At 42.2% G+C, this 25402-nt stretch overlaps 2 protein-coding genes across 4 annotated transcripts in view; both read left to right on the forward strand.

Annotated features, from left to right (window-relative positions):
• The first annotated feature begins 27 nt into the window (after positions 1–27).
• Uqcrh (ubiquinol-cytochrome c reductase hinge protein) lies at positions 28–8516 on the forward strand. Of its 3 annotated transcripts, none has more exons than XM_077791667.1 (4): positions 28–174; positions 4099–4125; positions 4554–4701; positions 4828–4988. In XM_077791667.1, exons 1-4 carry the CDS (start codon positions 121–123, stop codon positions 4905–4907), a joined length of 309 nt encoding a protein of 102 aa, XP_077647793.1. In that variant the 5' UTR covers positions 28–120; the 3' UTR covers positions 4908–4988. The 3 variants fall into 3 exon arrangements, with proteins under 3 accessions (XP_077647793.1, XP_026253485.1, XP_077647794.1); XM_026397700.2 differs by lacking the exon at positions 4554–4701 and adding an exon at positions 8300–8516 and having other exon boundaries at positions 33–174; positions 4828–4989; XM_077791668.1 differs by lacking the exons at positions 28–174; positions 4099–4125 and adding an exon at positions 8300–8516 and having other exon boundaries at positions 4556–4701; positions 4828–4989.
• Positions 8517–15252: 6736 nt separating this feature from the next.
• Nsun4 (NOP2/Sun RNA methyltransferase 4) overlaps positions 15253–25402 on the forward strand; it is a 28902-nt gene continuing 18752 nt past the window's right edge. Inside the window, exons 1-3 of the mRNA XM_077791218.1 lie at positions 15253–15388; positions 19478–19812; positions 24486–24640. Coding sequence (XP_077647344.1) covers positions 15296–15388; positions 19478–19812; positions 24486–24640 — 583 coding nt within the window. The 5' untranslated portion in view covers positions 15253–15295. The remainder of the gene's footprint in view (positions 15389–19477; positions 19813–24485; positions 24641–25402) is intronic.

Raw genomic sequence — 25402 nt, forward strand, 5'->3', positions numbered from 1 at the left:
ATGCCGCACTTCCGGCCAGATCGCCGGATATCCGCTGAGTGACCCTTACGAGTCCTTCTTGATCCTGAAGTGGAGTGGGTGCCGCTGTTGCTGCTGGTGGTGTTGAATCTGTAGCCGGACATGGGCCTGGAGGACGAGCGAAAGATGCTGACTGGATCCGGAGATCCCAAAGAGGTCAGGCAAGGCGATCCACTCGACCCTTTTCACTGCCCTGAGGCCAAGGACCTAGCCCGCTAAAACACAAAAAAGCCCGGGCCCTTTTAATCGGAGTTAGCCCTCTGTGATTTGTAGGGCCTGGAGAGCTGATTCCAAATACCCTTCCTCCGTATATTTGTGGAGTGACTTTTGGAGAGGTGGCGGACTAGTCCCTCTGGGTCCCGGCTTCCCGGTTCTGTGAATGTGGTGAAGGATTAACAAGAGCGACTAAACTTCCCTAGTTCGTGTTTTCAGCTAGTCGAGTATTTTAAAGGTTTGTGGACCAAACGGACCGACGCTAGTCTTTACCCCATCTCTGATCAGGAGTCCCTACACCACATCTGTGGAGGTTCCGGGAATATGGCCTTGCATTAGTTTCTGTGAAAAAGTGGTTCTTTTCTTTGGGGCGAGGGAGTTGTATTTTGGGGGGACAGTATAGGAACTTGCAGTATAATTCTGTGGTGGAAGAGGGAGCTCTTTTCCAGACTGAGTGGTGACGACATCATTAATATCAATATTTGACTGCTTACTATTCCAGGGCTTTGTGTGTACTAATACATTCAATCAATATAATATTCTTATGAGGTATTAAGTACTATTATTATTGCTATTTTTACAGAAGAGATAAAAAGCATGGAGAGAGGGGGGCTGGGGTTGTAGCTCAGTGGTAGAGCGCTCGCCTAGCATGCTCTAGGCACTGGGTTCATCCTCAGCGCCACAAAAAAATAAAGATATTGTATCCGCCTAAAACTAAAAAGTAAATATTAAAAAAAAAAAAAGCATAGAGAAGTATGCCCAAGGACACACAGATAACAAAATGTGGTGGCACACACTTGTAATCCCAGCAGCTTGGGAGTCTGAAGCAGGAGAATCCTAAATTCCAGGCCAGCCTCAGCAACTTAAACTAAAAGAGATAATAGGAAGGGAGCTGGGGGCATGCCTGAGTGGTAGAGCACCCCTGGGTTCAATCTAACATCAACAGACAAAATAAGGGTGGGGTGTGCTCAGTTGTTGAGTGGCCCTGAGTTCAATCCATGGTACCCCGCCCCTATCCCCCCCAAAAAAAAGAAGAAAAGAGAGAGAAAGAAACAATGTTTAATGAAAAAGCAGAATTTGGGGGCTGGAATTGTTGCTCAGTGGTAGAGCACTTGCCTAGTTCATGTGAGGCACTGGGTTTGATCCTCAGCACCACATAAAAATAAAGGTATTGTGTCCATCTATAACTAAAAGTATTTGTTTAAAAAAAAAAAAAAAAAAAGCAGAGCTGGGTGTGGTGGTGCATGCCTGTAATCCCAGCTGCTGGGGAAGCTAAGACAGGAGGATCAGGAGTTCAAAACCAGACTCAGCAATGGTGAGGTGCTAAGCAACTTAGGGTAGTGAGACCCTGTCTCTAAATAAAATACAAAATAGGGCTGGAGACATGGCTCAGAGGATGAGTGCCCCTGAATTCAATCTCCAGTAACACCCCCTGCCCCCCCCAAAAGAAGCAGAATTTACATCCTATATAACATCTTCACATTTATGAAAAACTTTTTTAAAAAATATTTATTTTTTAGTTGTAGGTGGACACATATACCTTTATTTTATTTGTATGTGGTGCTGAGGATCGAACCCAGTGTCTCACACATGCTAGTCGAGCACTCTACCACTGAGCCACAACCCCAGTCCCGTATGAAAAACTTGACAATGTGAGACCAAGTACCTGCTTAAAAGTTGAATCAGCTTACCCTTTACTTGCAGCTTTGTGAGCTTTGATCCCTTCTAATAGTAGAGGAGATTGTATTATTTTGAAAACATAATGGTTGTTGATCCTGTTCTTTATACATAATATATATATGTGTATGTGTGTATATATATATATATATTTTTTTTTTTTTCCTTTCCCCTAAATATAAACACCTGCATGCGAGGCAAATATCTTTTTTTTTTTTTTTTTTTTTTCTGGTGCTAGGAATTGAACCCAGGGCTGTTTAACCACTAAGCCACGTCCCCAGCTCTTCTTTATTTTGAGACAGTCTAAGTTGCTTAGGGGCTCTCTAAGTTGCTAAGGCTAGCTTTGAACTTTGATTCTCCTGCCTCGGACTCCTGAACTGCTGGGAGTACAGGCATTTGCCACCAGACCCCGCCAAATATCTTATTTCTGACAAGTCCTTGAGATACTGATCACACTTGACTCTGCAGCAGATTTAGACCTATGCTGATGCTACTGTGGGCAACTTGCTACTAACCTAACCTAAAAATTTAAAGTTGTGTGCTTGAATCAGAATAGGTAGGGCCTGATATTTCCAAGCTAACAAGTAGAGTTATGTAGACCTTTAGTGCACTTATATGGATCCACAAGCCAAAAAGCACTGACCATAAAATCATCTTTGGTTAAATTTTGGTTGCAGAAGTTTTAGGTTTGAGCATTGTCATATTTCTTTCTTTCTTTCTTTTTTTTTTTTTAAAGAGAGAGTGAGGAGAGAGAGAGAGAGAATTTTAACATTTATTTTTTAGTTTTCGGCGGACACAACATCTTTGTTTGTATGTGGTGCTGAGGATTGAACCCGGGCCGCGCACATGCTAGACGGGCGCGCTACCGCTTGAGCCACATCCCCAGCCCCAGCATTGTCATATTTCAAATTCAAGTTCAAAGCCCAGAAAAAATTGGCTTTCCTTCTAATTTGGTTTGGAAAGTAAGGACTAAAGTTAGCTATTTCTAGCAGTTCTGGACTTAAAAGTTCTGTAGGTCCCATTATAAACATCTGACAGCTTGAGTCTATATCATAAAATGTCTAATTATTGTATGTGATCTCTAAACTGGAATTACTTAAGGGATTGTTGTAATTAATCAAATCATAACAGACATGAAGGTGCTTTATAAACTGTAGACTGTCATGCACACTTAGGTTTTTGGTAATGAAAGTAAGACTGTGTCTTGAAATATTCTTGAGATTTGTTTTAATCAGGTATAGTAAGGTGACAGGCATGAAGACAACTGCCTTTTTTATGTGGGAGTGTATACTAGTATTAAACCCTGGAGCATTCTTGGTCTGAGTTACATTTCCAGTGCTCCACCTTCCATCTTTTTTGTGTGTGTGTGTGTGTGAGAGAGAGAGAGTGTGTGTGTGTGTGTGTGTGTGTGTGTGTGTGTGTGTGTGTTTTCTTGGCAGGCCCCAAATTTGGGATTCTCTTTCAGCCTCCTAAGTAGCAGGGACTACAGGTTTGTGATTCAACATTCTTTGCTCACTGCCAGACATCATAGTGCCTGACACATATAATAATAATGATCACATCTTGCATTTTCTATTTTATCTGTCATTGTTCATTGCCACCACAGCCTGCAAAACAACTGCCTTTGAAAGAGTTTATTATAGTTCCTGAGAAGCGGGAATGCCGCACACAGTGTGTGTGTGTGGGGGTGTTACATAGGGAAGTAAGCAGAAGAAGGAATCATAGGAAAAGTATGTCTCAGAGCGTTGTATTGTGGAAGGAATGGGTGAGGCAGTGGAGGCAAGCTTGATCAAGTTTGGGATTGGATAGTTTGAATAATTTTGGAGAGCTCTGGCCTAGGGGGCTGACCCTGTGTTTGGCCTTAAGGTGATCTAAGAAAGGGGAACTTTGTGTATGAGACTTACATAAAGGAAGATGTTTACTATATAGGCTTTGGATTGATTAGGTTGCATATGAATGAAAGATGTGTTTCTAGGCAAGGTGTATGCTCCTCTAATTAACTAGCCTTGGGAAGGCAGGATTAGCTCTCAGATTAGCAAGATTCCTAAAAAGTCAAAATTTTGTAAAATACAGAAAATTTTAAAAAACCATGATTAATATATCTATTCTCAGTAATTATAACATCAATATGATTGGGAAAATGTATGTCATAAAATTGCGACTAACATTAATTTTGTTTTCCTTTTGTAGGAAGAAGAGGAAGAGGAGGAATTAGTGGTAAGAGCTGTCTCAGGTTTGGACCCATCTCATAAAAGCAAGAAATTTGAGCTTTATGAAAAACTGAGGATATTTTTAAAGAATCTTTACTTGACACCTTGAATAACAGGGTGGAATAAAGCTTTAACACTACTTTGTAATGGAGTGTTTGGGAGTGTGTGTGTAAATTTGGTCTTGGGGCTTCTTTGGTCACACTAGGAAGCTATGTGTGGTTTAATAAGGAACTCTGGAAGGAACTTTTCTGAATGGTTCTCTGTGTTAGCATGGTCTTTCTAGCTGGGTAGCTGGGGTGGAATAGGCCTGGTTCTCAGGCAAGGGAAATTGAAATTTTAGACATAACTTACACTAAAATGCTGTGTTAATGAGTAAAGCCTCCAATAGAGCTACTTCAAGTTTGGCCAGGTTTCCTTTACCACCTTGTTTTTCAGATAGGACTGAGGCTTTCAGTGCATACTGACAACCTTGGAAGGCAGGAATGTGAAACTTTTCCCTACTACTTAGCATCAGAATTGAATGGGAGACCCCATTTTGCCCTTTCTGGCAGCAGTGTGGCTCTGCCTGCTGGCCTTCTGCACGGTAATTCAGAGGCAGCACCTTGGTTTGGTGGTTATATTAGCAAAGCATGTGTGTTTGGTGTATCTCTCCTATATCCTCCATTTTGTTCTCTCTCTCTCTCTCTCTCTCTCTCTCTCTGTCTTTCAGGATCCCCTAACAACAGTGAGAGAGCAATGCGAGCAGCTGGAGAAATGTATAAAGGCCCGGGAGCGCCTAGAGCTCTGTGATGAGCGTGTATCCTCCCGATCACAGACAGAAGAGGATTGCACAGAGGAGCTCTTTGACTTCTTGCATGCAAGGGACCACTGTGTAAGTCAGTTTGAAGTCAGGAAATAGAAAGCTTACAATAGTCAGGGACATTTGGTGCTGACAGTCTTCCCAGATAGCAGTATGTCAAGTACAATGCCAAGCATTTTATATAATCTTACCTAAATCATTACCACTTTACTGGAGATAGTTATCATTATGCCATTTTACAAATAGAAGCTGAGACTCGGAAAAAAAAAAAAGATGGGGCTGGAGTTGTGACTTAGTGGTAGAGCACTTGCCTGGCATATGTGAGGCCTTGGGTTCGATCCTCAGCACCATATATATGTTAACTAATTAATTAATTAAAAATTGATATATTAATGTGTACTGCTACATAGTAAGAAAGCTGGGTTTTGTTTTTTGTTGTTGTTTTGTTTTGTAGTATTGGGGATCAAACCCAGGGCCTTTGCCTGCTTAGGCAAGTGTTCTACTACTGAATTATACCTGCAGTTCTGATTTTGTGCCCCCCCCCCATTACTGGGGACTGAATCTAAGGGTGCTTTACCACTGAACTATAACTGTAGCCCTTTTCATTTTTTAAGATAGGATCTCACTAAGTTGCCTAGGTTGGCCTTGAACTTGGGTCCTCCTGCCTTAACCTTCTAAGTAGCTAAGCTTATAGGCGTGTACCACCATGCCCATTGATTTTTGTACTTTTTTCCCTTTTTGGTAGGTGGGATTGAACCTGGGGCAATCAAAATTAACCATATCCTTAGTCCTTTATTTTTATTTGTATTTTTTGATACTGGGAATTGAATGCAGGGGCACTATACGACTGAACTACATCCCCAATTCTTTTTTTTTTTTTTTTAATATTTTTTAGTTGTTGATGGACCTTATTTTATTCATTTATTCATATGTGGTGCTGAGAATCAAACCTGGTGCCTCACACATGTAAGCCACAAACCCAGCCCTCTTTCTTTTTTTTAATATTTATTTTTTAGTTGTAGTTGGACACAATACCTTTATTTTATTTATTTTTGAGTGGTACTGAGGATGGAAGCCAGGGCCTTGCATGGAACCCAGGGCCTGTGGTAGGCAAGCACTCTACTGCTGAGCCACAACCCCAGCCCCCCCCAGTTCTTTTTACCCGCCCCCCCCCCTTTTTGAGTCAGTGTCTCACTAAGTTACTAGGGCTGGCCACAAACTTTGAATCCTCCTACCTCAGCCTCCTGAGTCCCTGGGATTACAGGGTGTGCCATTGCAACTGGCTATTTTGTACCCTAAAGTAACAGTCTGTTAATTTATATCCTTCAATGTGTCTTGTACATAACAGTACATAGTAGTTGGTCATTTATTTATTTATTTTAAAAGCAGATTTGGGCTTGACTCTTTCTTATACAGAAAGGTATTTTAAGTAAATTTCATGTAAGCAGTTTGATATGGTTGCTTCTATTAAAACTGACTGGGCCGGGCACGGTGGTGCCTGCCTGTAACTCCAGTGGCTCGGAAGGCTGAGATAGGAGGATCACGAGTTCAAAGCCAGCCTTAGCAAAAACGAGGCACTAAGCAACTCCGTGAGACCCTGTCTCTAAATAAAATACAAAATAGGGCTCATGTTGAGTGCCCCTGAGTTCAATCCACAGTACCCCACCCTCCCCCACACACACCAAAACTGACTGGGTGGTCAGTAGGTATATGAAAAGATGTTCGACATGGCCTGTGGTACAGCTCAGAGGTATATTGCTTAGCATGTTAGATGCCCTGGGTTAAATCCCTAGCAGCAAAAAATAAAAAAGATGATTAACATCATTAGCCTTTAGGGAAATGCAAATCAGAGGGCGAGGGGTATATAGCTCAATGGTAGAGCACTCATTTAGCATGTACAAAGCCCTGGGTTTAATCCCTACCACTGCAAAAATAGAACAAAACAAAAAAATCAACATACCAGGTAACAAGCATTGGAGAAGATGTGGAGAAATGAGAAACCTAATACACTGCTGGTGGCAATGTAAATTTTGTAGCCAGTCTGGCAATTCCTCTTAAAAAAAGGAAACTGACACATGCTACAATATGCCTGAACTTTGAAGACATTATGGCAAATGAAATAATTGTATCATAAAAAACAAATATTTTAGCCAGGTGCAGCAGTGCATGCCTGTAATCCCAGCAACTTCGGATGCTGAGGCAGGAAGATTTCGAGTTCAAACCCAGCCTTTGGGGGCTGGGGTTGTGGCTCAGTGGTAGATTTTTCATCTAGAATGCATGAGGCACTAGGTTCAATCCTCTGCACCACATAAATATAAATAATATTGTGTCCACCTAAAACTGAAAAAAAAAAAAAAAAAAAAACACCCAGTCTCAGCAACTTAGCAAGGCCCTAAGCAATTGAGCGAGACCCTGTCGCAAAATATTTTCAAAAAGGGGATGTGGCTTGGGTGGTTAAGTGCCCCTGGGTTCAATGCCTAGCACAAAAAAAAAAAAAAAAAAAAAAAAAAAGATTTTATCATTCCACTGTGGTATCTAAGGTATCACATTCACAGAGACAGAAAATAAAGGGTGGTAGACAAGATCTGTGAGGAGGGAAAATGTAGAATTATGTTTAATGAGTAGAATTCCAGTTTGGGAAAATTTAAAGGTTATGGAGCTCATGGGTTGCAGAACAGTGTACCTGTACTTAATGCCAGAGGAATGCATTTATAAAACCATGAAAATAGTAAATGTGTATTTTTACCACAGTTTTTTTAAAAAATGAAGTACTGAACATGCTACAACATAGATAAATCTAGGAATGATTATAACCTCAGAATGGTATTCACTGATGACACACCCCCCCCCTTTCAAACTGTTTCACCTCACACCCTTCCCCCATTTTATTTTCCTTGTAACATTTACCACTATCAGAAGCTGCCTTATTTATGTGCTCATTATATTCCCTCATTACTCTATGTTCTGTAAACAACAGAGACATGGTGTTTTGTTAAGTTATAACTTAGCACTTAGAACAATACCTATCATAGAGTAGGTGTTCTATAAATCTTTGTTGAATTAATAAGTAAATGTTATCATTGGAATAGGAAGTATGAGTTTCTGTGAGGAAGGCAGGAGGGGCAGATTTGTGTGGTGTTAGGGGCTTTATTTAGGTCCTTGCAGGAAATGACATGCCAGTTCTAAAGAATAAAGATGAAAAAAAATGGGAGGATTCCAGATAGAAGGGATCAACTGAGGCAACTGAAGGGAGTTCATTATCTCAGTTATATAAAGGGAATGATGAGAAAGGAGTCAGGACTATTCCAGGTGATGAAGGACCTTCCTTGCAAGCCATGACATTAAAACTGCCAACTGATAACTTTCTGTTCTTTCCATCTAGGTGGCCCACAAACTGTTCAATAGCTTGAAATAAATGTGCACTCTCAATCACTGCAGCCTTCATCACGGGGCATCAGGATATTTCCTTGTGGTTTTGAACATGCATTTGTTTTCTAATTTGTATAACCGTAAGTTCATGTGAACCTCATGGATTTTGGCTTTAGGCAAGTAGCATCTGTATAATTGATTGCATTTTAATAAAAATCCTATGATCTGCAGACCTGCCTCATGTCCTTTTTTCAAAATTTAGTGTTTATTTTTTCCCCAGTGCAGAAATACTTATTTTTTTTTTCTTTTTCTTTCAGTGCTAGGCTTTTAAACTCAGTGCTTTTTACATGCTAGACAAGTGCTCTGCTAGCAAGCTACCTCCCTAATTTAGATTTTTTTTTTTTTTTCTGGAGATTGAACCAGGGGCGGTTAACCACTAAGCCACATCACCAACCCTTTTATATATTTTATTTATTATTTTTTTATATTTATTTTTTAGGTGTAGATGGACACAACACAATGCCTTTATTTTATTTTTTTATGTGGTGCTGAGGATCGAACCTGGGTCCTGTCCGTGCTAGGCGAGCACTCTACCGCTGAGCCACAATCCCAGCCTCTATATATTTTATTTAGAAACAGGTCTTGCTGAGTTGCTTAGAGCCTTGCTAAGTTGCTAAGGCTAGCTTTGAACTTGTAATCCTCCTGCCTCAGCCACCCATGGTGCTGAGAGTACAGGTGTGCACCGCCACACCTGCAGAATTTTTTTTTTTTAAATTTTAATTACAAAGAGAATAATCAACCCCCATGTACCCATCACCTGCCATGTATCTCTTAGTGATACTTTTTTTATATATCATTGTCACAAATAGTAATTACTCAATATTAAAATTCTTGTTCATACAAAAGTTTCTCTTATCTCAGATCTTTTGAGAGCTTTTTGTTTTTTGGTACTGGGGATAGAACTCAGGGGTGCTCAGCCATGAGCCACATCCCTAGCCCTTTTCTTTTTTTATTTTAAAAGAGGGTTTCATTAAGTTGCTTAGGGCCTTGGTGAGTTGCTGAGGCTAGCTTTGAACTTGTAATCCTCTTCCTTCAGCCTCCTGAGTTGTGGGCGACACTGCCACCTGGTTTTTATTTATATGTGGTGCTGAGAATTAAACCCAGTGCTCACACATGCTAGACAATTGCTCTACCCCTGAGCCACAACCCCAGCCCCACAAGGTTACTTTAAAGAAAAAAAAAAAATCTTTTTCAGTTGGCTGTAGTACCACATTCCCATAATCCAGCTATTTGGAAAGCTGAAATAGGATTGCAAGTTCAAGGCTAGCCTGGGCAACTTAGTAAGACCCTGTTTCAAAAAAATAAAAAGGGCTGGAGACGTAGCTCAGTGGTAGAACACCCTTGGATTCAATCCCTAGCACTTAACAAGGAGAGTAAAGAGATTATAGGAGGAGGGTTACTGGCATCCAATCAGATGAGAAAAGGCACCTGGGTTAATTGTGCTGGCAGTGTAAGATTGGTTATATACATCGGAAGGATAATGGGAGCTAGCAATAAAAAAATGGAGTTACAAACATGGAAAGGGACAAAACCCTGTGGTATTGATAGGAACTAAAAATAATAGATTTATTTAGTGAATAAATACAGATGCTAATATCGAGTATATGTAGGGAATATATACATATTCCTTAGCTCTGTCCTCAAAAAGGGCTTCATTCTCCAATAAAAGGAACCAAGGCTTTTTGGAAGAATGGGTGAACAGGTGATTCCAGGACTGAGACAAGGAAAGTACAAATGAATATTTTGTTCCAGGAAGAAGGAAGTGCTGGAATAAGGAGGGGTCTGTTAAAGGTACACAGAAACCATTAGCCAAATCTAGACAGTATGAGCATCAAATATACAAAGATTACTGGATTATAACCTGTTGAAGAAAAGTCCATTAATCCATAATTATGCAAATAATTAAATTGGTTGTAAGTTTTGGTGTGGAAGGGGATACTAATGAATTATAAAAGGAGAAAGTAAACTGGAGAAACCTGGCGAATAGCTTACATAAAAGCTGACAAAGGTCATTCTACAAAATTGGGCATTTTACAAAATAATTCTTAACTTTTGTCAAGGTTTTGAAGGTCAAGAAAAAACTGAAGAACTTTTAGATTCAAAGAGATAAAATGATAATGCAAGTGAATCTGAACTGAATCCTTTTGTTTTTAAGGACAGTTTGGGGACAACTGAATATTGGATGGCAGTGAGTATGTTAAAGTTTTAATTATTACAAATTAAAAAACTCTCACAGGCACAATGGTGTACACCTGTAATCCCAATATCTCAGGAAGCTGAAGCCAGCCTAGACAACTTAGTGAGCTCCTACCTCAAAATAAAAATTAAAAAGGGCTAGGGAGGCCAGGTGTGGTGGTGCACACCTGTAATTCCAGCAGCTCAGGAGGCAGAGGCAGGAGGATGGCAATGCAAGTTCGAAGCCAGCCTCAGTAATTTAGTGATACCCAACTCAAAATAGAAAATAAAAAGGGGTGGGGATGTAGCTCAGTGGTGGTGCCACTCTGGGAGTAATCCCCAGTACTGAGCAAAAAGAAAAAATGTTAAAAGAAGTTTTGCAGGGGCTGGGGATGTAGCTCAGTGGCAGAGCGCTTGCCTAGAATGTGTGAGGCACTGGGTTCAATTCTCAGCACCACATATAAATAACTAAAATAAAGATACATTGACAACTAAAAAATATTTTTAAAAAATGAAGTTTTGCAGAAAAAAGAGACTTAAGATACCAAATGGAAACTTATTTATATGAAGGAATATACGGTCTCAGAAATAGCAAATATATGGGTAAACATAATAGATATTAGATCTTATTATTTATTTTTGGTACCAGGGATTGAACCCAGGGGTGTTTAACCACTAAGCCATATCCCCAGCCCTTTTTATTTTTATTTTTTTATTTTGAGACAGGATCTTGCTAAGTTGCATAAGGGCACTGCTAAATTGCTGAGGCTAGCTTTGAACCCGAGATCCTCTCTCAGCCTCCTGGGTTGCTGGGATTATAGGTATGTGCCACCATACCCAGCTGGATCTTATTTTATTTATTTATTTTTAATCTTCTGGGTTATCTTTTTTTTTTTGAAAAAAATACTTTTATTTTTATGTGGTGCTAAAGATTGAACCCATGGCCTCCATTGTGCTAGGTGACTGCTATACCTCTGAGCCACAACTCCAGCCCCCCCCCATCTTTTTTTAAAAATAAAAATAAAAAAAAACAGGGGCTGGGGTTGTAACTCAGTGGTAGAATACTTGCGTGGCATATGTAAGACACTTGGCTTTGATCCTCAGCACCACATAAAAATAAATAAAATAAAAATATTGTGTCCATCTACAACTAAAAAAAAATATTAAAAAAAAAAAAAAACCCAAACAGCTAACATGGTTGGGCATGTTGTCTACAGGTCAGTCAATTCTTCAATATGGGAGGCTAAGACAGGAGGATCAGAAGATGGAGGCCAGCCTCAGCAACTTAGTGAGACCCTATCTCTAAATAATAAATAAAATAAATAAAGATTTAGTGGTAGATGCCTTGCCTGGCATGCAGGAGGCCCTGTGTTCAATCCCCAGTACCAAAGAAAAGAACTCTTCCCCCAAACAAACAAAAACTAACACAGAAATAAAAGTAAAAAAAAAATAATAATAAAGTAAAAAAAAAAAAAAGAAATTATAGGACTAGGAGTGTGGTTCAATGTTACAGTGCTTGCCTCACCTGTGCAAAACCATGGGTTCAATCCCCAGTATTGTAAAAGAAAAGAAAAAAAGAAAGAAATTATAAAGATAAAAGCAGCCATGGGTGCACTGGCACATGCCTGTAATCCCAGTGACAGGAGGAGTGCAAGTTCAAAACCAGCCCTAGCAATTTAGCAAGGCCCTAAGCAACTTGGCAGGACCGTCTCAAAATAAGAAATAAAAATGTGGGCTGGTGAGATAACTCAGTGGTAAAGCACTTGCCCAGCCCCTGGGTTCAATCCCCAGCACCACATAAAAATAAACAAAAAGATTTTTTTAAAAGATATATTATTTTTAAAAAAAAGAAGAAGAAAAGAAATAAAAATGACTGAAGATATGACTCAGTGCCCCTGGGTTCAATCCCTGGTAGCAAAAAAAAAAAAAGGGGGGGGGAAGAATAATACACTAGTTATCAATATCAGTAATGATATCCTATATAAACTTAGAAGTCAGTGATATTTTTCTCCAGAAAGCAAATAAGTTGGCTTTGTGGGCCATACAGTCTCTGGAAATAAGTACAGTAGTTCTCCCTTATCCACAGTTTTGCTTTCTATAATTTCAGGTAACCACAGTCAACCATGGTCTGTAGATCTTAAATGGAAATTCCAGAAATAAATTCATAAGTTTTACTTTTTTATTTTTATTATTTTGTGACACTGGAGATTGAACCTAGGGGTGTGATATAGATCACTATCCCTTTTTTTGGCGGGGGCAGTACAGAGCTTGAACTCAGGCACTCAACCACTGAGCCACATCCCCAGTCCTATTTTGTTTTATTTAAAGATGGTCTGAGTTGCTTAGCACCTCACTTATGCTGAGGCTGGCTTCATACTCGTGATCCTCCTGTCTCAGCCTCCTGAGCTGCTGGGATTACAGGCCTGTGCACTACTCTTGGCCATCACTAGGCCCTTTTAAAATATTTTTTAAATTTTGAGACATGATCTCAGTAAATTGCCAAGGCTGACCTTGAACTTGGGGTCCTTCTGCCTCATCCTGGGATTACAAGCATGTGCCACTGCACCTGTCATGTTTTAAATTGCAGGTCATGGGCTGGAGGTATAGCCTAGTGGTAGAGCACTTGTCTGGAATGTGCAAGGCTCTGAGTTTGATCTCCAGCAGCACACACACTCAATTCAAAATGTCAAAACTGGTGCAAGAATAATAAGAATATTTTGCTGGGTGTGGTATTGCCTACCTGTAATCCCAGTGGTTTGGGAAACTGAAGATAGCAAGTTCAAGGCCAGATTCAGCAATTTAGCAAGCAAGTCCCCAAGAATGAGACCCTGGTCTTTAAAAAAAAAAAGGGGGGGGGGTTAGGGATATAGCTCAATAGTAAAGAGCCCCTGGGTTCAATCCCTACTACCTGCCCACCCCCTACACTGCCCCCACCCCATCCCCCCTCCCCACAAAGAGTTATTTATTTATTTTGGTATCAGGGACTGAACCCAGGGGTGCTTAACCACTGGGCCACATCTCCGGGCCTTTTAATGTTTTATTTTGAGACAGGGTCTCTTAAATTACTTAAGGCCTTGTTAAATTGCTGAGGCTGGCTTTGAACTTTCAATCCTCCTACCTCACCCTCCTGAGCTGCTGGGATTATAGGCGTGTACCACCCTGCCCAGCAAGAATCAAAACTTTAAAAAGCACTATTCTCAACCTAAGCACATTTGACAATGTGGGTTGGATTATTCTTTGTTGTGGGCAGGGCTGTCTGGTGTGTTGTAGAGTGTTTAGCAGTGTTGTTAGATGCTAGATGCCAGAAGCACGAGTTTTAACAACCCAAAATGTCATCAGGTATGATCATATGTTCTCTGAGGGAAAGTCAAAATCACTTCAGTTTGAGAACCACTGCCCTGTATCAACTGAAGAAACTAAATAATTAAAAAAATTTCCATTTCTTCATATCTCATCGTCCCCCTAAAGAAAAACAACAAAAATAATAACAAAAAAGCAAACATCTAACTTCAGGCCCAGATGGCTCTACTACTGAATTCTATCCATCTTTTAAGGAAGAAATAATGCCAATCATATGCAAATTCTTTCTGAAGTTGGGACACTTCCTAAATTCATTTTATAAAGCTGACATTACTGTGATGACAAAATCAAAGATATTACTAGGAGAAAAAACTGCAGACAAATATCCTTCATAAACTCAGATGTGAGAATTTAATATATGAAAATAATATGTCCTGAACTAATTTCAAAACTACACTAAGAAGGGGCTGGGGATGTGGCTCAAGAGGTAGCGCGCTAGCCTGGCATGCGCGGGGCGCTGGGTTCGATTCCCAACACCACATAAAAACAAAAAATAAAGATATTGTACCCACCTAAATACTAAAAAAATAAATATTTTTAAAAACTTCCTAACATTTAATCATTTTTGTGATCATTAGTGATATTAACATATATGATTTTTTTAAAGATGAATCTGGTCTAGAAATTGTATGGGTTTAAGCGATCTTCTGGCCTCAGCCTCCCAAGTTGCTGGGACTACAGATGTGTGCCACCATACCCCATCAAATATTATTTTGGCTGTATTAGAGATCAACCTAGTCAGTGTCTCACGAACGCTAGGCAAGCTCTCTACCACTAAGTTACATCCCCAGTCTTTTTTCTTCTGCTACTGGGGATATGAACTCAGGGCTTCCGTCATCCTAGGCATACTAACACAGAGCCACAACCACGGCCCTTTATTTATTGGTATAGCGGATTGAACTCAGGAGCACTTAATTACTGAGCTATATGCCCAGTCCTTTATTTTATTTTGAGACAGGTCGCGCTGAATTGCGTAGGGCCTTGATAAATTGCTGGGCTTGCCTCAAATTTGCGCTCCTCCTGTCTCAGGCTCCCAAGTCGCTGCGATTACTGGCGTCGCCACAGCGCCCAATTCCTTCCTGCGCCTTTTTTTCCTCCTAACTTCAAAACTCAATCACCAACTCCCGGTTCTCTCTAATCCTCTAAATGGGTTAAGAGCCTTTTCGGAGTCTTTAGCACTGCTCCAAGGATCTAGGCGGAGCCAACATTACGAGTGCCAAGTTGCTCTTTTCTAGTACGCCTCTGGCCTAGCGCGATTTGACTTGCCATTTAGAGGTGGGCGGAGCCCTGGGAGAGAGTCAATTCCCTCCCCCTTTCCTTCTCCTACCGGTCAAAGTAGCGTACATCATTTCCCCGGAACCCAAGGAACGGTAGCTGCAGTTCCGGTCGGATTTACAAGGCGACGCACGCTGATATGGCTGCGCCAATACTGAGGGGCGTCCGGGAGCTGCTGAAGCATGCGAACTTCGCGCCGGTCCCGCGAAGACTCCGACATAAGAAGAAGTGGGTAAGGTCTGGGCGGGGTCTCAGCGGGGAAGCTTTTCAGCTTCTGCATTTCTCAGACGCCTCAGGTGAATTCGATATGTTAGTCCCATTAGAACCCCTCGGCCGCTTTCTCTCCGCCCTTCAGGGAGCGTCACCGCCTCACGTCTGTTACGTCACTCGCCCTGTCTGCCTTTTATTCGTCACAAATCTTCGACTCTTTTTCCTGTTAACGTAGTAGTGTCCCGACTCCGCCTCTCTAAGTTACGTCATCATCTCCGCCCTCATTCTTTCCGTTATGTCACCATCTTTTCTCTCCTGTGCTTACCTTTCCCTTGGCCCTCACTACCCCCTCCTCTTCCCTTCCTCTTCCCTTCCTCTCCCCCATCCCTCACCCTTTCCTCCCTTTTTTCTCCCCCCTCCCCCCATGACTTCTAATTCTCCTTTCCTTCTTGAACTTTCAACCGGGTTGACCTCACCCTTCGAAAAACGTACTAACGATTTCCCTCCCCCTCCTGGGTGTCCGTTGCCCTGCGGGAAAAGATTGAGCCCCCTCCTCACCCTCGAGCTGCCTCAGGCGTCCAAAACAGGTTACAGCGACCACCATAACCAAACTGTGGGTCCTTCCCCAAATGCAGGCAAAAGGTGCAAAAACCCCCCTCCCCCCAAAGACCCTTGCTCTTGCTTCACCGGCATGTCCCCCAGCTTACCTCCTCGGATCTCTTCCCCGCCCCCACCACCTCCCTCCCCACCCCCACAGGAGAGATGTTCTTTTGAACCCTGTTCTTCCCCACACGTTGGAAGGCCGTACTGCCACGGGCCCAGACACTCTAGTTCATCTCCTACAAACCCATGTTTTGACCGGTTCGGCTTTCCGGAGTCACCCTCTGTCCGTCAGCGGAGCACGGTTTGCAGCTGGATCAATTCCCCAAGAAAGCAGCATCCTTGTCCTCCAAGTCCTTACTTTGAGCAGCAACCTTACCACTGTTGCTGCGGTCAGGTGACCTCTCCTGTCACTCATCAGGCCCCAGGAACCAGCCCGGTGACCTCTCCTCAACTCACTCATGTTTGCTTAGAAACTGGCCCCTTGATTTCACCTCCCTTTATTCAGGGTTCCCAGGGAACTTGTCCCATAATTTCACCTCCTCTTACTCATAGGCCCCCAGGAACTAGCCTCATAATTTCATCTCCCCTTGTTCACCGGCCCATGGAAACTAGACCTATATTTTCTCCAATCATTTCTCATAAGGTTTTGGAAATTGGGACCATGACTTCCCCTCTCCTTTCTCACTGGTCCTCAGGGAGAAGTTATAATGACCCTCCTCTTTCCCCAGCATCTTCCCCAGCTACTGGCAGCCTTTATCAGGGCCACCTTAAGCTTCCAGATTCTTGTGAACCCAAACCACAGCTTGACCAGTCCATTGGGAAAAATTGTGGCTGCCAACTTTCTTCTCAGGCAGGCATGTCTGGCTCTCCTAACTCACCTGAGGAGGGCTCTTTTCATCTTCCCCCAGAGGCCCACATATCCGTCCCTGGGACCGCTTACTGTGCCATACACCTATCTCCTGAGAGTAAGGGTTCTCCTTGTTCTCCTCAGTCTCAGGTTTCCGGGAAGCCTTGCTTTGATCCCCTTCTCTCCTGGGAGACTGACCAGAGCTCTTACCTCTTTGTAACCCCAGGCACTGTGATTTCTGGTCCCCCCTGTCCTCCAGAATCGTCTCTTCCCCAGTGTCCCTGTTCTGGCCTGTGCTATTCTTCCCACTTGGGCAACCAGTTTATAGCTCCACTCCAGTCAGCCCCCCGCAGAAGCTATAATGAACCTCCTCTCCCTACCCCAGTTTCCCCACAAATGAAGTCCCCCAAATTCTCAGATTTAAGACAGCAGCATATTCTCCACAAATGTCACTCCCTAGTTAACACTCCCCAGCACGCTTCTGGCCATCCCAAGCCCTCAGAGGCTGGCACCTCTCCTCTGCCTCCCTCCTGCTTCTCTGGTCCTCGTGTGGAGCCATCTGTCACAACTCCTTTAAATTCTTGCCCCAAAGAACTTCCCCCAGGAACTGCCTTACCTGCTATGTGCCCTGGAAGTGTCAAAACTATTGCCCCTACTTCCCTTCCCCGTTGCCTTCCTTGTGATCCTGTCATACCCAATAGTTATCCTAAGAGCAATCCCCATCGACCTCCCTTAGTTCCCCCCTGCAATACCCACCTATACTCTGTGGTTCCCACCACCTCCCATCCCTGCCAACTTCCTGGTTCCCTCAATCGCTCTACAGTTCCTCCCTGTGGCACCTATGGCACTCCCAGGGGTCCACCTGTACTCCACTGCAAGCCTGTGGCGCCTCCTTGTTCTACCCATATCTATTCTTTTATCCCTCTGAGAACACCCTTTGACCCCCAGTCTTTACCCATTATCCCCCGAGCTCGGCCCTATCCTGATACTATCCCCTGTGGCCTTCATAACTATTCTGTGGCCTCTCAAGGCCCCTCCAGAGTGCCACTCCAGATCCCCTACAGCTGTCCTTTGCCTTCACCCAAGAACTCTATCTGTAGCAATGATCCCAGCTGTAGTTCATCCATTGTTACCAGTGAAAGTCATGTTAATGAGAGCAACAACAGGACTGTCTCCAAAAAAAAAAGTAATATCAAGAGTCCAAAGCATAGTGAGAGTGGGAGCCAGAGCTCGAGTCCGTACCATAGCAGAAGTCGGAGCCAGAGTCCGCAAGATAACAGAAATCAGAGCCGGGGTCAAAGTAAAGTAGAGGACGAGACTGAGAGTCCCCAGGTTGACAGCAGTCAGGACCAGAGCAAGAGTTCCGACCATGGTCGAAGTCGGAAAAAAAGCAAGAGTCCCCGTAATGGTAAAAGTCAGGGCAAGAGCAAGAGTCCCCAAAACAAGAAGAAAGGTCAGGGTCGGAACAAGAGTCCCCGTCAGAAGAAAGGTCGAAGCAAGAGTCCCCGCACTAACAAAACGTAAGGGCCAAGTCAGAAGACTGGTAACAAGACTGACTACCAGCCATAACAAGTATTCCATCTGCAGCAACCAGGACCAATTTGTGGACTCCTCATCTGAAGTCTTCATTTGCCTTTTAATCTTCCTTTATTTTCTTCAAATCTGACTTATGTCCCTCACTGCTGTCCCCATAGCAGTCATCCTAGAAGTCTCTGTCTTGATTCACATATCAAGGTTCTGTGAACTCTCCTTATCCCACCCTTCTTAGAGTCTGGGAACTCTCCCCAAGTTACCCTCAACACTATGGTTCAGAGCATTATGGTTCCAGACACTGCATAATCTTTGGTAAGTTACTGTCATCTCTTCATCAGTTGTGGAAAGTTGTTTTTTGTTTTTTGTATTCTCCATAGGGCTACTATTGTTATATTCAGGTAAGCTAGTAGACATAACAGACTTTAGAAAGTAGAAGGGCTGTTTAGAGGAAAAGTGTCTTGATTTTAAACCCAAAGCCTTCCCAGTACCACCATAGTTTATTTCAGAAATAAATACTGTAGTGCCCCTTAATCCATGGTTTTGCTTTCCATAATTTCAGGTAACCACAGGCTACCATGGTCTGAAGATCTTAAGTGGAAAATTCCAAAAATAACTTCATAAGTTTTATTTTTTAATTTTTATTATTTTATGGCACTGGAGCTTGAACCCAGGTGGGTCTTAGGCTGGGGTGAAGCTCAACATTAGAGTACTTGCATAGCATGCTCAATGCCCTGAGTTCAATCCCCACCACTGCAGGTGGAGATGGGGGCCAGTCTGGAGTAAGAGGAATTTAAGAGAATGGTCATTCAAGAGAGGACTCTTGAACAGAGCCAGTAGAAGTTTGGATCAGTGGTTAAGGACCCTTGGGTTCAATCCCCAGAAACAAACAAAAAGACCGACACATGGTGAGAGCTAGAGATTCCTTTGCTTCCTTTCATAGACCTAAGGTAGAAAGGCCAATTCCTTACCATTTTTCTCTCTCATACTTCTTTGTTAGGCAGAGGCAGAATGCAGAGGTGGGAGTGGATACTAACTGGATCAAAGTTTGCCCCTGAGCTCTGAGATACTGGTGGGGTCAGACAGTAGGGAATAGTGGCAAGACTGGGAAGACTGCCCTTTCTCTTTTAGGCAGCAACAGAGCCCAAATTCCCTGCCAGCCAGCTTGCTCTGCAGAATTTTGACATGACCTACAGTGTGCAGTTTGGGGATCTTTGGCCATCGATTCGTGTCAGTCTTCTCTCAGAACAGAAGTATGGTGCACTTGTCAATAATTTTGCTGCTTGGGACCATGTGAGTGCTAAGCTGGAGCAGCTGAGTGCCAGGGACTTTGTGAGTGATGCCATCTCCTGCTGGGAATTGGAGCCTGAGAGTGGCCACTCTGCAACCCTGTCCCCAGACTGCAGTCCAAATCTTCGATGCTTCACTTTTGCCAGAGGAGATGTCAGCTGCTTCCCTTCTGCCAGGTAGGATCTGGAGCCATGACTGGGACTGCCCTACCAGAGGTTCCACAACTTCTGCCCTCTGTGATAAGGATCATAATATTGCTAATTTTCTGGTGTGCTAATTGCTATTCATAATGTTATTCCGTTTTGTTCTGTCAACATCTTGATGAAATAGGTAAATTATTACTCCTCTTTTACATTTGAGGAAACTGAGGAGCAGAGAAGTTAAATTACTTACTTGGTTTAGCTTCTTTGATAAGGTTAGTATGTAGACCCAGGTAACCTGCTCCACTGCCTTCTATAGGAAACAACCACCTCTTACCTGAGCATTCACTGCACCCTGTCCAGTTAAAAAGCTTGTTATTCACAGCTGATTTTGCCCTCACAGCCACCTTTCAAAGTAAGTAGGACAAATAATCTTAGATACCAAAGAGGAAGTGGATTTTCCTAAGAAATGGACTCTGCCTAAGGGCACAAGTTAGTGATAGACCTGGAAAAAGAAAAAAAATTTACAGTCTCTTGATCCATTACTCATATATATGAAGTTGAATGAGAAAAGACTCCAGAATCAAGTGCTGAATTGTGTTGAGAAAAGGAGAAAAGGAGAGCTCAGTGTAATAGGATGTGGAAATTGATCTTTGAATGATTGATTGATTCATTCAATAAATATTTATTTTCTACCAAATGCCAGGCATTTAAGTGCCTTGGTTACTAGTACACAAACCATCAGGGAGCTTCCGGTATGGCAAGGAAGACAACTATTAAAAATCTCTTTATGGGCTGGGGATGTGGCTCAAGCGGTAGCGTGCTTTCCTGGCGTGCGCGCGGCCCGGGTTCAATCCTCAGCACCACATACAAACAAAGATGTTGTAGCCGCCAAAAACTAAAAAATAAATATTAAAAAAAATCTCTCTCTCTCTTTAAAAAAATTGAATATTAAAATCTTTTTTAAAAAATCTCTTTATGCCAAGTGTGGTGGGACATGCCTATATTCTCAGTGACTTGAGAGGCTGAGGCAGGAGGATTGCAAATTCAAGATCAATCTCAGCAGTTTAGTGAGGCCCTAAGCAACTTAGTAAGATCCTGTCTCAAAAAATAAAAAATGGGCTAGGCATGTAACTAGTGGTAAAGTGCCTCTAGGTTTAATCCCCAGTATCAAAAACAAACAGTTTGAGCTGGGCACAGCTACTTGGAAGCCTGAGGCAGAAGGATTTCAAGTTTGAGGCCAGTCTGGTTAACTTAGACTGTTTTTCAAAATAAAACAACTGGTAGAGCACCATTGGGTTAAATTCTTAGACTTGCCCCACTGCCCTCCAAAATCCTGTTAGGTCCTATAATTAGAAGATCTAACCAAATGTTTTCTAAGGAAGTAAAATTTAAGCTAAGACCTGAACATTGGGGTGAGAGGTGAAATATGAGGCTATAGAAGCAGGCAGGAGGCAGATTATAAAGATTTTAAAGGCCATGTGAAATTCTGGACTTTTTCTCTAAGAGGAAACTCTGAAAGAGTTTAACCTGGGGAATGACATGACCAGATTTGAAATTTTAAAATATTACTCTGGCTGCAGCATTGAAAGATTGAAGGTGGTCAAGAGTAGAAATAGAGAGATAAATTAGCAATTGTCCTTGTTACGGCTTGAGAAAAGGCTGAATGCTTGAGAAGAGTGAACAGTGAGACTGGAAAAGTATATCTGGAGGGGTGTGTGGGAGAACCTTTACTGTCTACAGCTTACATTATAAGGAAAAGGGATTTATCTGATAGCTCAGGGTTGCTGGCCAATAGTTGGGATTGCCAGAGCTGAATGGCTTTGGGCCTTATTCCCTTTAACACATGTTGCTGTAAATTGCTAAGATTTGTTCTAGAGAACCACCAAAAAAGGTTCTGAGCATATGAAAAGTAGAATTATAGGTTCGGATGTGAGGTGTCCCCAAAAAGCTCCTGTGTTAATGCAGAAATTCAGAGGTAAAATGATTGATTTATGAGGGCTATAACCTAATCAGTCCATCCTAATTTGAATGGTGTAACTGAGTGGTAACTATAAGCAGGTGGGGGCATGGCAAGTGAAAATGGGTTACTGGAGATGATCCTTGGAAGAGTTCATTGCCCCATGGTGCCCTTTCTCTCTGTCTCCTGGCTTCCTTAACAGAGTAGTGCTTCTCTACCACACACTTTGGCTATGATGTTCTGCCTTGCTATGATGACCCAGAGCAGTGGAGGTTGGCCCACCATGAAATCTCTAAAATCATGAGCCAAAATAAACTTCTCCTTTAATTGTTCTTGTTAGGTATTTTGATTATAGTGACAAATCCTTGACTTACTAACGCAGGTAGTGATGCATGGTGATTATAAGTATGGACTTTGGAGTCAGACAAACCTAGATTTGATTCTGACTTCACCACTTATTAGACCTGTGATCTTGGATAACTGAGCCTTGGCTTCCTGTATTACTAGATAACACTATAACTCATTAGCTCATTAGGTGCTAGCCAATGTTCTAATTTTTTTTTTTCAAAGTTGCCAAGATCCTCCTGCCTTAGCCTCTTGAGTTGCTGGGATTACAGGCATGTGCCACTGTACCCCCTTCTAAGTTCTTAATTTATATTACTTCCTTTAATTCTCATAATAACCCTATCTGGCAGGTACTTTATTGTAGATAGGAATAACTAAGGTACAGAGAAGTTGAGTAATTTGCCGAAAGTCATACAACTAATGAGCAACTTGGCCAAGTTTGAAATCCAGGCAGTCTGACTTTAGAATCAAGCTTTACCTGTGTTACTGGGTCGTGGTGAGGATTAAATGAAATTATGCATATTAAGCATCTAGCATAGTGTCCTATGATATAGCATTCATAAATGATACCTCACTATTAATGGTATTCTCATCAAAATTATGCTCAGGAACATTTTAGTCATTGTGTAAGGGAGGATAGGTTGAGCCAGGAATTGAGGTCAGTTCTGAGCTTTGGCTTTAAGCACTATGTAGTCTCTTAAGTTTCATGAGGTCCTTGGCACCCATTCCAGAGGCTTCTATTCATGAAGGACACTTTGGGAGAAGTGAGGTAATAGAGCTATTACAGTGAACAATGCAGACAAAATCCCTTGCCTTCATGGAGATCACGTTCTATCTACCAGGATGAGATAGAGAAAGGAAATACACACATATAAAGTAAATAAGTACTTTAAAGAAAAAAATGCAGGGCTGGCAGAACACTTGCCTAGCATGTATGAGGCACTGGGTTCAATCCTTAACACTATGTAAAAATAAATAAATAAAGGTATTAAAAAAGAAAAAAAAAGAATGCAGACTAAAGACACAGAAGATGATGGGAGGGGCTGGGGTCGTGGCTCAATGGTAGAGCACTTGCATAGCATGTGTAAGGCACTGGGTTCGATTCTCAGCACCACATAAAAATAAGTAAAGGTCCACCAATACCTAATAAAATATTTTTTAAAAAGATGATGATGGGAATAAAATACTGTTATTTTAGATAGAATATTAAAGGAATGCCAGTGTCTCTAATGAGGTAACTGTGTGTGTGTGTGTGTGTGTGTGTGTGTGTGTAGAAGGATACTGGACGTTGAAACCAGGGCCTTCTGTATGCTAGGCAAGCACTCTACCACATCATCATCATGTTTTATTTTGGGACAGGACTTTACTGAGTTGCCAAGGTTGACCTTGAACTTGGAATCATCCTGCCTCAGCCTCTTGAGTAAGTTACCTGGGTCTACCAGTATGCACCACAGTGCCTGGATTGATGAGTATCTTTTGAGGACAGACCTGAAAGAAGTGAGGAAGCTCATCAGGGATATTTAAAGGAAAAGTTTTATAGGCAGAAAGCACAATAGTTCCAAAAGCCTGGGATGGGCTTGATACAGTGTCATATGCTTGTAATCCCAGAGGCTGAGGCAGGTGGTTCACAAGTTCAAAGCCAACCTCATCAAAAGCAAGGCACTAAGCAACTCAGTGAGACCCTGACTCTAAATAAAATACAAAATAGGGCTGGAAATGTGGCTCAGTGTTCCAGTGTCTCTGAGTTCAATCCCTGTTATGTCCAAAAACAAACAAGCCTGAGATGGGAGCACGCATGGCTTTTTTAAGGAATACCAGGGGGCTGGAGATGTGGCTCAGCGGTAGCGCGCTCGCCTGGCATGCGTGCGGCCCGGGTTCGATCCTCAGCACCACATACCAACAAAGATGTTGTGTCCGCCGAGAACTAAAAAATAAATATTAAAAATTCTCTCTCTCTCTCTCCTCTCTCACTCTCTCTTTAAAAAAAAAAAAAAAAATAAGGAATACCAGGGTGGGAGGCTGGGGATGTGGCTCAAGCGGTAGTGCGCTCGCCTGGCATGCGTGCGGCCCGGGTTCGATCCTCAGCACCATATACAAACAAAGATGTTGTGTCCGCCGAGAACTAAAAAATGAATATTAAAAAAAAATTCTCTCTCTCTCTCTCTCCTCTCTCACTCTCTCTTTAAAAAAAAAAAAAAAAAGGAATACCAGGGTGGCTCTCATGGGTATATTAGAGTGAATTGATCTGTTTTAAAAGAATTGCTTTGGATGTAGATAAATGAGTGAGTATAGGTTTGAAAAATTAGTTTTTTGCTGAATGGAGCTCAATGGCCCCTGAGGGCATGGATTAGGATCAGTAGGTGTCCTAATTTGGAATTTGACAATCAGGTGGTCTCTCTTCCAGGCTTGGCAGTCTGGGTGTCATGGACTACTACCTGATGGATGCTGCCTCCTTGCTGCCTGTCCTGGCTCTTGGTCTACAGCCTGGGGACATTGTTCTTGACCTATGTGCAGCTCCTGGAGGAAAGACACTGGCATTGCTTCAGACTGGCTGTTGCCGTAAGTGAGGGAGCTGGTGTGTTGGGCAGGGAGGGCACCCCACCTTACTTGATTAGGGCACATTGCATTGAATGGTAAGCTTTGTTGTCCCAGTGTCAGAACAGGGACAGTACTAAGTACGTGTAGTTTTTTGTTTGCAATTATTTCCTCCCTTTCTCTGTCAGTGGGTCAGGTAAGATTGCTGAGCCAGGCCTCCTAAGGCAGATTAATGCAATGTTCTGATAAATTGATCACATGACACTTTTACCCCTCTGTATCTGATTATTTTCTCTCTAAGATTAAGCCTCATTTCTTTGGCCAGCCTGCTAAAACAACAAGACTGGCCACAGCTCCATTTATAGTTTTATATCTTACTCTTCCGCAGGCTTTTTTTTTTTTAAATATTTTTAGTTGTAAGTGAACATAATACCTTTTTAAAATTTGTTTATGTGGTGCTAAGGATTGAACCCAGTACCTCACACATGTGAGGCAAGCACTCTATCACTGAGCTATAACCCCACCCCTACCCCAGGCTTTATCATCTCTCTAGAATTATCAACCCCACCCTAGCTCAGCACCAGCTCCTCACCCACATATAAATAAATAAAATAATGGTCCATCAACAACTTAAAAAAAATTAAAAGAAAATAGTTTCATGAAAAATTTTTTTTCCTTTGTGCCCTGAGAAATAGCCACAAGAGGCTATGATTTTCACATCCAACCTGAATCTTAGCTGGGCTTCTCTTATCAATTCCTGAACTTTTCTGGGTCTGAACCTTTCCG

The sequence above is a fragment of the Urocitellus parryii genome, chromosome 11 (assembly GCF_045843805.1).
Source record: "Urocitellus parryii isolate mUroPar1 chromosome 11, mUroPar1.hap1, whole genome shotgun sequence".
NCBI classification, from domain to species: domain Eukaryota; kingdom Metazoa; phylum Chordata; class Mammalia; order Rodentia; family Sciuridae; genus Urocitellus; species Urocitellus parryii.

Excerpts from the sequence above, each read along its gene's own strand:
- Uqcrh (XM_077791667.1), top strand. The coding sequence starts at position 121 with ATGGGCCTGGAGGACGAGCGAAAGATGCTGACTGGATCCGGAGATCCC. Across the intron at positions 175-4,098 it reads GATCCGGAGATCCCAAAGAG|GAAGAAGAGGAAGAGGAGGA; the intron begins GTCAGGCAAGGC and ends TTCCTTTTGTAG. Across the intron at positions 4,702-4,827 it reads GCCTGCTGGCCTTCTGCACG|GATCCCCTAACAACAGTGAG; the intron begins GTAATTCAGAGG and ends TCTGTCTTTCAG.